The 12,353-nt window shown below is 41.0% G+C and overlaps 1 protein-coding gene across 1 annotated transcript; it reads left to right on the plus strand.

Annotated features, from left to right (window-relative positions):
• Nucleotides 1-416: 416 nt before the first annotated feature.
• On the plus strand, nucleotides 417-11,082 carry cp (ceruloplasmin; the record flags this gene model as incomplete). Its single annotated transcript, XM_079158528.1, has 24 exons — nucleotides 417-577; nucleotides 1,709-1,953; nucleotides 2,036-2,248; nucleotides 2,694-2,867; nucleotides 2,949-3,040; nucleotides 4,052-4,214; nucleotides 4,336-4,474; nucleotides 4,687-4,826; nucleotides 5,388-5,528; nucleotides 5,637-5,681; nucleotides 5,772-5,986; nucleotides 6,216-6,372; nucleotides 6,501-6,713; nucleotides 6,993-7,197; nucleotides 8,151-8,290; nucleotides 8,429-8,557; nucleotides 8,780-8,886; nucleotides 8,996-9,051; nucleotides 9,213-9,284; nucleotides 9,673-9,764; nucleotides 9,896-10,035; nucleotides 10,136-10,192; nucleotides 10,659-10,764; nucleotides 10,872-11,082. 24 exons carry the CDS (start codon nucleotides 417-419, stop codon nucleotides 10,895-10,897), a joined length of 3,228 nt encoding a protein of 1,075 aa, XP_079014654.1. The 3' UTR covers nucleotides 10,898-11,082.
• Nucleotides 11,083-12,353: the final 1,271 nt, after the last annotated feature.

The following is a 12,353-nucleotide window of genomic DNA, read 5'->3' on the forward strand; positions in this document are numbered from 1 at the left end:
CTGTGGTACAGATCTGGCTTTCTATATTCTGGCAAATATGAGATATTCTGCATAATGTCTGATGTAAATGTAAGTTAAATCTGATCTCTTTGTGGTTGGACCATCAAATGTGGACATTGCAAAGAAGAACATGTTCTTATGTAACTGTAAACTTTTGATCAAAAAGGCGGTCAGGGAACTCCCTCCCTCACCTCTGTGATAGGTTGGCTCAAACCCTGTCTGTTGGTCAGTGAGCCCTCTGCCCTGCTTGGCTCTTCCCATCAGTCAGCTTAGGTAGTATAAAGACACACAGAGGGTCTAAAGTCTCTCAGACAGACTGACTTACAGCTGTCAGTTGTCTGCACTGCTTGTCTTCATCATTATCATTCTCTGAATCGCTCAACAGAATTAAAGACTCATCGCGCTATATCTTCAAAATGCAGCGACTGGGGTTAAGGGGAGTATTGCTGCTGTGTTGTGCAGCAGTATGTGTGTCTGGGATGAGGAGAGAGTACTTCCTTAGGATAGAGGAGGTGTCTTGGAACTACGCCCCAAGTGGGATGAACATCATTCAAAACCGCACACTGCAAGAGGATGAGTGAGTACATACTTAGTACATCGTCTTGATTATGTTGGAGTCAGTCCAGTCTTTCGAAAGTTGGTCCAAAATACAGCAGCAAGACTGTATCTTTCCTGTAACGGCCCCCCTTTAATTGGAAAATAAATCATCATTTTGAGATTTGTTTTTATGAATTTGCAACATATTATAATTTAATATTATAATATTACATTATTATTGTAATTTGTCAACCTTTCCAATATCCACTTCACCCCCATGATCTCAATTAAGATGCATGGATGATTGCCTATCTATGCAATTTATAAGTCCCGTGTTTAGATTTGCTTTCTAGTCCACATTAACATTAGTAGGACTACAATCTTCACTGTGGTGTGAAAACCTTGTATCTTGAAAAAAGGCAACTTTAAAGACACGAAAAATAGCCTTATTTTAAAGAAAAATTCAGTGTCACCACATAGTGCTTAGTTTCCTTTGGAGAGTGATTCTTTATATTTGATGTGCTTTCTGTGCAAAATGCCTTTTACATTTTTACTTTCACCCATTTAACCAATTACTTATGTTTCATTTGAACTATTTATTTTGTACTTTTTAACCTCTCTGGTCAGCATGCTTTAAAAACCAACAACTGTACTCTTAAATAAATTGATATATTCCTTTATTTATATACATGCAGAATTCAGCAGATACAAAAAATGCCCAAATATTGGTTACACACACTGACACCACACACAAGAACAGCAAAACACAATATTGCGTTTTTGACAAATACAAAATCATAATTATAATTAATCGCAGTAATAAATTGTGTACCACAAGTAATACATTTATCTAGATAATCTAGGAAGACCATTTGTGGTTAATATCATGTCAGATCATAAGCAGTGTTTGTGGGTAAAAAAGGTCTATTGGACATGCTGACTCACTGTCATACTGTCACGACTTACTGGGAAACGTGATTAGATCAGAGCCATCGTTAATGTTATGAGTTACACCTGTGCTTTCCCTAAAATCACAAATCTAACTGTCGTGATGTGAAAAGGCCCGAATATTTTTAGCTACTGAAAGTTTTTTCAGTAGCTTTAGCCAATCACAGGTATTTGTAATATTTGAACTGCAACCCATAATAATCCTCGTTCTCTCTCTCTGTAGAGAAGCCTCCGTCTTTTTAAAGAAAGGCCCCCAGCGCATTGGCTCCATCTACAAGAAGGCTGTGTATAAGCAGTACAGCGACAGCAGCTACAGGACAGAGGTGATGAAGGCGGAGTGGCTGGGCTACGTGGGACCCCTGTTGATGGCCGAGGAGGGAGACACAGTGATTGTCCACCTGAAGAACACGGCAAACAGACCTTACAGCATCCACCCACATGGACTGAACTACAGCAAGGGCAATGAGGGTGAGGGATTAATGAATTGATGGGCAGGCTTAACAGGCTGATATATATGTGTGACTCTGTGTGCTTGTATCGGTCTCTTCAGGAGCCCTTTACCCAGACGGTACTGGTCCAGAGCTGAAGCGTGACGACTCAGTGGCTCCTGGTAGAATAGTAACATATGAGTGGACCCTCCCAGAGAGCAACAGCCCATTATCAGAGGACAGCAACTGCATGACCAGATTCTACCACTCCCACGTTAACACACCGAAAGACCTCAACTCAGGACTGATGGGACCCCTCCTTGTCTGTAAGAGAGGTACTGGAACCTTTTTAAACTTATAGTATCTGGTGATGGAACTTAAGTACATTTATTTAAGTGCTGTAATGTTTTCAGGTACTTGTGCTTTAGTTTTCATTTTCTGCTACTATATCGGCTACTTCCACTCCATTACATTTCAGAGGGAAATGTACTTTCTGTTGTATATTCTGAAGGGGAAGCCTACTTTAAGGCCCAAACAACTTTTTCCTCATTTAACTTCTTACTATCAACTTATCCATTTTTCAGCTAATCGTTTCACCACAAATGAAACTATCAAAAAATATTGCTGGATTCTTGTCAAATCTGTGAGATCAGCTGTAGCAATACCAAAAAAGAAGTTAATTGAGAAAATAGTTTTGTAGGAGCACTACTTACTGTAGGTTTCCCCTTCAGTACATTAATGCATGTTATCCTAAAATGTCCTCTCTCCACCCCTCTGTAGGAACTCTGGACCTACATGGAGACAGCTCAGGAGACTATCTGTACGCTCTGCTCTTCATGGTGTCAGATGAGAACTTCAGCTGGTACCTGGACGACAACATCAGGACGCACATTACAAATCCTGCCAGTGGCCTGAAGGAGGATGAAGATTTCATTGAGAGCAACAAAATGCACGGTGAGTGGTAGTATCCAGGTACACATATGCATATCCATATACATACACATACAAATACCTTTAACTCTGATTTAATTGCAGGTATAAATGGTTTTCTGTATGGTAACCTGCCTGGACTGAGCATGTGCCAAGGCAACAAGATCCACTGGCATATGATTGGCTTAGGCAATGAGGTAAATATTGTATCATCATCATTATTATTATTGTTGATAATAGTTGTATTATTATTACTATTATTAATGGTATTGTTATTATTGTTATTATTACCACTAATCAGAATATCGTTCTAGTTGCATGTGTCATATTTAAAAAAAAGTCTTAGTTGAAGAACATAACCAACCAAAGCAATATATATAATAATATGCAACTAGCCCTTCATTCCTTTCATTTTTCATCATCATATTTGCCACGAAGATCATGCGATTAGTCGCGTGTGTGCGCACAAGTGTGTGCACCCTTGAGTAAGTAAGTGAGTGAGTGAGTGAGTGAGTGAGTGAGTGAGTGAGTGAGTGAGTAAGTGAGTGAGTGAGTGAGTGAGTACTTCTGTGTCTCCCCTCGGTTAATCTTGCGTTCTGCTGCAGCAAACATAATATTTTTCGGTGCCCATGGCTGCATGCTCAAGAGAGCCTCTCATGGTTGCGATGACTCGCACTGTCTCCAAACAACTTTCACAACTATTTTATACTGCCATTGACTGCCTGCTGGCTCGTCACTCACTGCTCTCAACCATTCAATCACACAATACAGCAGTGGTCGTAGCAGACCCACCTTGCGGAGATCTGCTTTCTACTGAGTGAACCGTTTTGTAGTTATTGTCTGTTTTGTCTTTTTGAGTACATTTAGAAGAAGCTAAGTGTATTTGGAAAGCTTTGTCAGTCTGAATGGGCCTATATTGATGATATGTTAACGTATACCAAGTACCTGTAATAGGATCACATTTATTGTCAAATTGAGTGCATGCAGTTCTAGTTCTCATTTTGTTGCTGAAAGTCTGAACAGTAACTGTCACATTTACAATTGCATCTGGCATCTGTTGATAGTTTGTTGAAAAAACTAAATTTGTGAACATGTGTTACTTTTTTGCAGGGCTGCTAAACTGGACTCACAATAGCCCACACCATGTCTTGCTGTTAGCAGCAAGCACCTGGTCTTAACCCAGTTTAAATTCATTTTATCTGCAACAGGTGGACATGCATTCAGTTCATTTCCATGGCCAGATCCTGACCACTCTGAACCACCACACAGACACAGTCAGTCTTTTCCCCGCCTCCAGCACTACAGCTGAAATGGTAGCTGACAACCCTGGACACTGGCTGCTGACGTGCACTGTCAATGACCATTTGATGGGTGAGCCGACTTCCTTAATTCTTAATTTGATTCAAGCAAGACCCTTTTGTCGCCCAGTTGGATAATTAATGAATTTGTTTAGTATTTGTTTGTGGAGTTTTGCTTTTGTGGTTTTGTCCAGCTGGAATGCAGGCTATATTTGAGATCAAGAAGTGTTTCCCCAACGTCCACAAGCCCCGGCCACACGGTGAGCTCAGACCGTTCTTCATTGCTGCTGAAGAGGAGGTCTGGGACTACGCTCCTACGCCGCCTACTGATGGGTTGGTTACTGTACACACACACACACACACACACACACACACACACACACACACACACACACACACACACACACACACACACACACACACACACACACACACACACACACACACTCTTACAGAAATTGTCCAGGCTAATCTTCATGATGCTGTAAGAGAGCTGTTAATAATTTGTACTGTGTGTGTGTCTGTGTTTGTGTGTGTGTGTGTAGTGAAGCAGATATGTTTGTAACTAGAAGTCAAAACCGTATTGGAAGCCGCTATAAGAAGGTTCGCTATGTGGAATACACGGACATTACCTTCACAACAAAGATGATACGCAGCCCAGAGGAGGAACACCTTGGAATTTTGGGTAATCCAGGCTGGGCAGGGGTTGGTTGCACTTTTTTTTCCCCAGAGTCAGAGATGCTCTGGAGGCACAAATAAACTAATATTAGTACAGCCAAACATGCTTGTTACTAAATGAAAAATGCTATATATCAATAGTATGGTATGTAACTAAGTATATTATTATATGGCTTGCTCCCCTTTCAGGTTAAAACTTGCTACACAACACTGGACTGTAACTAACAGTTATTTACATCATTGACTAATCTGCAGATTGCGTTTTCATTTTTTATTCATCACAACTTCCTAAACATTTTCAAATTGCTTGTTTAGTCCAACCAACTCTCCCAAACAAACAAAGATATTTGGGCCTTATTGTTGAAGGCATTAAAGGTCTTTGTTCATATTTTGGACAGACTTCATCAGATCACTTCAACAACAGTTTGCCAGTTTCAACACTAACATTTGAAATATGTCGGCAGGATCTTGTTAACATGATGAGACATCTCCCAACATAGTGTCATCTAATGGTCCTTTGTCCTAAATTTGTGCTTGTGTGTCTACTTGTGTCCATCCATGTCTCCAGGTCCAGTGCTGCGAGCTGAAGAGAAGGACACTATCAGGGTGGTGTTTAAGAACAAAGCCAGCCGTCCTTACAGTATACAGCCTCATGGTGTTCAGTACAGTATAGAACAGGATGGGACGCTCTATCACAATGAACTGGAAGGTTAATACAAGCACATACACTCACACTGTTATCAATGTACTAGATTATACATTAGACACTTTCTTATCTTGTTTTATGTCTCTGTCTTTCCTGCCCTCTTCTCCTCAGAGTCCCATACAGCAAAGAAACTGCGGGAGTTGAAGAGGGAACCAAGTGAGCTAAAACCCGGATAGTTTCAGTGCCAGTCTAAGTTAGCATGCATTAACATCATTATAATATTCCTCTTTCTTTTAATAAATGTAGGAGTGGTGACCCCTCCCCCAGCTGCTCTGGTCAGACCTGGGACGTTGCACAACTATGAATGGACGGTGCCGTTGGGTGCTGGTCCAGTCCAAGGGGAGGCTGACTGTCTGACCTATCTGTACTACTCTGGAGTGGACCCTGTTAAAGACACCCAGTCTGGACTGGTTGGACCGCTCCTTATCTGTCGTTCTGGATCACTGAAAAAAGGAATACAAGTAAGGAGAGAGCGTCAGACACTAAACTTATGTTTAATCAGGTCACATCCCATTGGATCTGGTGTTTCCAGATCTGATTTTGGGGATATTTGCAGTATATGTGGACCTACATCTGATACATATCTGGCTTGTGGCAAGAAGGCTGGAGAACAGCTTCAATAGAGGGACACAGAAAACTGAAATGACTGAACACCTTTCCTCCTCTTCCTTCTCTGTTCTCCTCATATAGAAAAACTATAAGAAAGAGTTCCACCTCATGGCCACTATGTTTGACGAGAACCTGAGCTGGTATCTGGACGACAACATTAAGTCCCTAACCACTGCTCCCACAAGGCCTATTTTTAACAAGGAGGACGAGGGCTTTATTGAAAGCAACAAGATGCACGGTGTGTAGGAGACGCACACTCGCACACTGATCACTGGCAGCTCAGCTTCGCTTAGCTTTTTCCCTTAATGATTTTATCATTTTAGAGCTAATCACTGTAGTTTTTGTTTCTGTGTCTTTCTCTTTTAGCAATCAATGGCTTTGTGTATAGGAACCTCCCAGGCCTGACCATGTGTAAGGGGGATACGGTATCATGGCACGTGTCAGGACTGGGTTCAGAGACGGACATCATCAGCCTTTACTTCCAGGGAAACCGCTTCATCTACCGCCAGAACAGACGAGACACCATCAGCGTCTTCCCTCACATCTCACACACTGTCACTATGGAGCCAGACAGCATGGGTATACATCTCTCTCTCTCTCTCTCTCTCTCTCTCTCTCTCTCTCTCTCTCTCTTACGCACACATGATTGTACTTCTTACTTGTGAGAACCTTCAGTGACATTGTTACAGCTGAGAAAAGTTTTGTTTTGATCACGCAATTCAATCAGAATGAGAATATAACGTTTATGTGTGTGTGTGTGTGTGAGAGACCCAATCATTTCAAACATCAGGTGATAATTAGTGAGCCTAACGTGTACATTGTGTATTTCTGTACATATGATGATTGTGTTTGTTTCAGGTCAGTTTGAAGTGGTGTCAGCCACAGTGAACCATTACCGTGGTGGGATGAGAGCCAACTACACGGTAGCGAAGTGCAGCATGTTTCAGCGTCAGGGTGAGACTATGTTGCACTCAAAAACCTACTACATCGCTGCCATGGAGATGGACTGGGACTACTCTCCAAACCGTACCTGGGACGCTGAGATGTTCCGCGGTCAGGAGAGGTACAGTTCCACCTGCACACCAATTTGTTTCCCCCTAAGATGTCAAAGTCATGACCCGACCTATACTCTGCCTGTGTATGAGGAGATAGCTTGGTTGGGGTTAGGGTAATAATATCAGGGTAAGCCAATCAGAGGCAGAGTAGGGCGGGTCATGCCTTCGCCATCGTAGGAAAAACATATCGCCCCCTGCACATCTACAGCATGAAAACAGTTGCTTAATAAAAGATTGATGACAGCGGAAACCATGCATTACCTATATTAACATTCATACAGTTTATTTTATTATACACATATTGTATAAAACTTGAAGGTTGATTCTCTGACCAAAACCAGCAACAACATGTATCTGACTAAGAGGTATTGCCTGTTAAGCTTGATGCATCTTAGACCTCAATTTTTGCCCCAAAACCCATCAATGAGCCATATTGTTACCGTTGGTGAGATGTTACTTCAGTACAAACACACACACACACACACACACACACACACACACACACACACACACACACACACACACACACACACACACACACACACTGTAGTTTATTTTTGAGTCAATCCCACACACCGGCATGCAGCTGAGCACCATGGAGTAATCCGTATAAAAATAGTGCCCAACACGTTCTCTGTCCACTCCTGTTTGAGTAAAGCTGTTTTGGAAAATGGAGCCTTTTGAAAATGAGAATATTTATTGGAGACCTGTTAAAGGTCTTGCGAAGGAACCAAAGGGGCTGAGAGATGGACTAACACATTGTTGGTTTTGGTGTTTTCATGGGCTTTTTTGACAATAAGAAAAATGTACAGTAGAATACCACCAGTCTTATCCTTTAAATCTAACTTCTCTCCTTACTATTTCATTTAACTCTGCTCAGTTATTTATGTCAAGATGAAATAATATTGCACCTAATATTGCACCCCCCCCCCCCCCCCCCCCCCCCCCCCCCCCCCCGCAGCCCTGCTTCTGTCTTCCTGGACCAGCAGGGTGGGTTTATAGGCTCCCGTTACAAGAAGGTGGTCTACCGCCAGTTCACCAACAACAAATTCATCAAGCAAGTGGAAAGAACAGCTGATACAGAACACCTCGGCATTATGGGTAGGCTCTCAGCCAGGACAGCAGAAATGCACAAACTGTGATTGTAATATAAAAGCCACAAATACTATGTATGACACATCATGTATTTATGTTCAAGCTTGATTGGTCTTGTAATCAGAACACTTCCCCGTCTTCCAGGTCCAATGATTCACGCTGATGTGGGAGACAAGGTGACGGTGGTTTTTAAAAACATGGCGTCCAGGCCTTATTCCATCCACGCCCATGGAGTCAAGACAGAAATCCCAGCAGTTCATCTCACCCAACCAGGTAGTGTCTCTACCTGCTTGCAGACCATCAAGAAATATTGGAATTAATCCCAGAATGCAACATTTTAATTGTAGATTTTGTAACAAAGTTAAAGCGCCTATGGCTTTAATTTTCTCAGAATACCAAAAGGACTCTGCAAAGGTCCTTCACTTAGCTCCAATAGACTGTGTAACGTTTTTCACGTAGTATGGGATTCAATACCTAGAAAAATGTCTTTCCTAGGTGAGACTCACTCCTACCAGTGGTACGTTACAAAGAATACAGGACCAACCACAGAGCAGGAGGAGTGCTCTGTGTCAGCATACTACTCCACTGCTGATGTTGCCAAGGTACGCTACACACACACACACACAGACACACACACAGACACACGCACACACACACACACACACAAACGCACAGGCATTCACACACTTACCTCGTCTCCCTGCCTAACAGGACCTGTACAGCGGTCTGATTGGTCCGTTGGTGATCTGTCGCCGTAGCTGGGGCAGGTGAGTGTCTCTGCATCATTTCGTGCAGCATGTACTGTGTGCTTGTGTGTTTTCAAGGTATGATGAGGCAGGAAGGAATTTTTGTTCTGCATCACAAAACAATACTATAAAGTATTTTACAGAGTGCTAATATACAGCTTTATAAACTGTGTTTCTTCCAGGAGTCTTGGTGTGAAAAAGGAAGTAGAAGAGTTTGCGCTGCTTTTCCTGGTTTTTGATGAGAATGAAAGTTGGTAAGTGGAGTCTAACCTGAAAACTAAATATTAACGTTTTAGACCTTTAGTAGTTAAGGTGTCTAATTTAAATGCAAAACAGATTTTGTCCCTTTACTTCATGGTATCTAACAATGAAAATGTTGTTTTGATTTTATATTCTGAGGTTTTGAAATTGTCTGAAATTGTATGCCGCCACCACCATACAATGGAATTGTAACACTATCAATTTGAAATCCTTACTTTCTGTAAACCCTCTCACAGATACTCAGGATAATCCACACACTTTAATGTCAACGTTTTCCGTTTAGAGAATTTCATCAGTAGATGGTTCAACAGTGAAGTTTATAGGCAATTTTACCGGGTCCCACCTCATATCCTTTTATTATTATTATTATCATTATTCCAGGTATCTGGATGAAAATATCAGGACCCACATCAGGAACCCTCGCACAAACTTGAAGGATGATGAAACCTTTATAGAGAGCAACAAGATGCATGGTGAGATAAAGATACACACAAAATAAACGGCATCATTTTGACCGATGGTATTTTTTTTACTTTAGATGTCTAACGAAATGTCCTTAATGTCTTTCCAATATGTTTGTTTGTGTGCTTTTCTGTGTATGCAGCCATTAATGGTTATATGTATGGAAATCTGAATGGTCTAAACATGGAGGTGGGTGATAAGGTGTACTGGTACCTGTTAGGAATGGGCAATGACGTGGACATACACACCGCACACTGGCATGGACACACTGTGGAATACAAGGTATACAAGACAAACAAAGCTGCAAGACATGCCTACACAATCACACATTACACAAACTAATACACACAAATTCCAACTATTCTTTGCTCTTTCTCTCCAGCTGGGTGGAGGTCCTCATCGTACTGATGTGTATGAGCTGTTTCCAGCAACCTTTCAGGTAAAACCTCAAAACATCCTGACATGGCATCAACTGATTTGATTTGGCTTATTATATTCACACGTTAGTGAAACTTCAAGGGATCATAAAAAGTTAATATTCATCATCCATTGGATTGTAAAACATATTAAAATATATTTTCTTAAAACAGGTTACAAAATTAATATAAACACACCAAATAAGGAGTACAGATTAACTTGAAATATTTTTTTGCTCACCTTTAAAACAGGAAATCAGGTAAAAGTATTGTTTTAATTGTACTGCTGCATATATGATACAAGTGTTCCTTTGCCAATCCTACCTTCTTCAACAGCAAATAAATATATATAAAACTTTAAATGTTCAATTAGAACATTTTGCATGAGTTAGTTGCAGGGAAACTGGATTCTGTCGGCTCAGTGCTGTCAAACATGAATACAAATGAAACTTGTAACTCACTTGACGTTTCCATCCTCTCCCTGTTCAGACTGTAAAGATGCGTCCTCAGTACCCTGGTTCCTGGCTGCTCCACTGTCACGTCACTGACCACATTAAAGGTGGCATGGTGGCGATATATACTGTTACTGAGAAAGGTAAGAAAACTAATTGGGCAGGGACATGAATTCAGGCTAGGAGAAATACTAATGCGAGATAATGAGTATACTGTGCAAAGAGTGACATGTTTGTTTCTCGTCAACAGCAAAGAAGAAGGGAATCTTTGGCTGAACAGTTGAGAAAAAAGGATAGAAGACAGCAGAGATGAGCTTACATTTTATTTCAGGACCCAATTCATTAAACGCTCTTCATAAAATCATCTTAATGTGAACGGTTACTTGTGCAGATAATTACATCTCAGAATCACAATATATATATAATAAAATGTGCATTTTTCTGCTTTGATATTTTCCCAAATGACACTGAAGACTGTAAGAATACTGAAAAAAATAAAGAAAATTGTCAAATTAATGAACAGTTCTATATAACTGTTATGTGTGGCATGTAATGACATCAGCCGGGCAGCAGGGGGCACTGTAGCCTTAGAGTTGCTCTGTGTGCGGAAACTAACATAATTTGTAACACAAGTGAACATTGTTGTCTTCAGCGATGTAACTCACATAGCACATCAGTAGGGGAAACATGTATCCTTTGGAAGAACCTTTTGAGTGATTACAGTGAGGTGGGGATGTAGTGTTCCCTCAACAATTTGATGCCTTGGGCATGATTTTAGTTGGTGCCCATTTCATGGCAACCAATCATTGTGTTCACTCACACAGAAACTGCTACGCTTTATGTCTTTCAGAGCTACACTTAAAATTATTTTTTTATTTTTTTAAATTATGTTGTAGGTTATTCCCTAAATGCCTGAATAGTCTTTCCAACTTTCCCTAATGAAAATTGGTGATTGGCAACCCAGCAATTACGGCCTATTTAATAGGCTAGTTATGTTGTTGTAAAAATTTAGATTTGTTTTCATTTCAACATTATAACTCAAACACCCTAGTGGGCTGAACAACATTTATTGAAAAATCATGCAGTACATGTTCCCTAGAGGTCTCATGCTTGGAGGGTTAAAAGAGAAAACTTAGGACTTAAACAAATGTTAGCCTAATGACAAAAGTCATGGTTAGGCTTCACAAGCATGCACATGTGCACTGGTAACCTGCAATCAGGATATTCATTTGTGCATATACTTTGACACAAGCAAGGGTTGAGTCTGAGCCTCCAGTGGATGGCAGTAATATCACTTTAATGCATATTTAGCAACATTAGCAGTCTATGACCTGCAAGGCTGCATCTCTGCAGCTACAGACCAGTGTGAAGCAGCTCAGGTGTCGCTGACACATGTGTCTGTCTGTAACTGCTGGGCTATGTCTGTTTGATGCAGTGTGATCATCTGACTTTCTCCAAACATTATACACAATAACACTTTAAGTGCACTGGAGGGATGCAGGAGTAACACATGTTCGACTTGACTTGACCAATATATTTAGATGAAACTAAGGAAGCAATTTAGTAAAGGAACTGACAGTTCCTCTTTTCATCCAGCTGATGTCACTGCGAACTAGCAAGTTTGGATCCACTTCTGACTTTTCAAGATGATGCAACTGTAAGCCTTTGAGCTTGTCAGTGTCCCACAGAGGAACCTTTGAGAGGGGATCCATTAGGAGCAGTTAGTCCGCAA

This window comes from Pholis gunnellus (genome assembly GCF_910591455.1).
Source record: "Pholis gunnellus genome assembly, chromosome: 4".
NCBI lineage: Eukaryota > Metazoa > Chordata > Actinopteri > Perciformes > Pholidae > Pholis > Pholis gunnellus.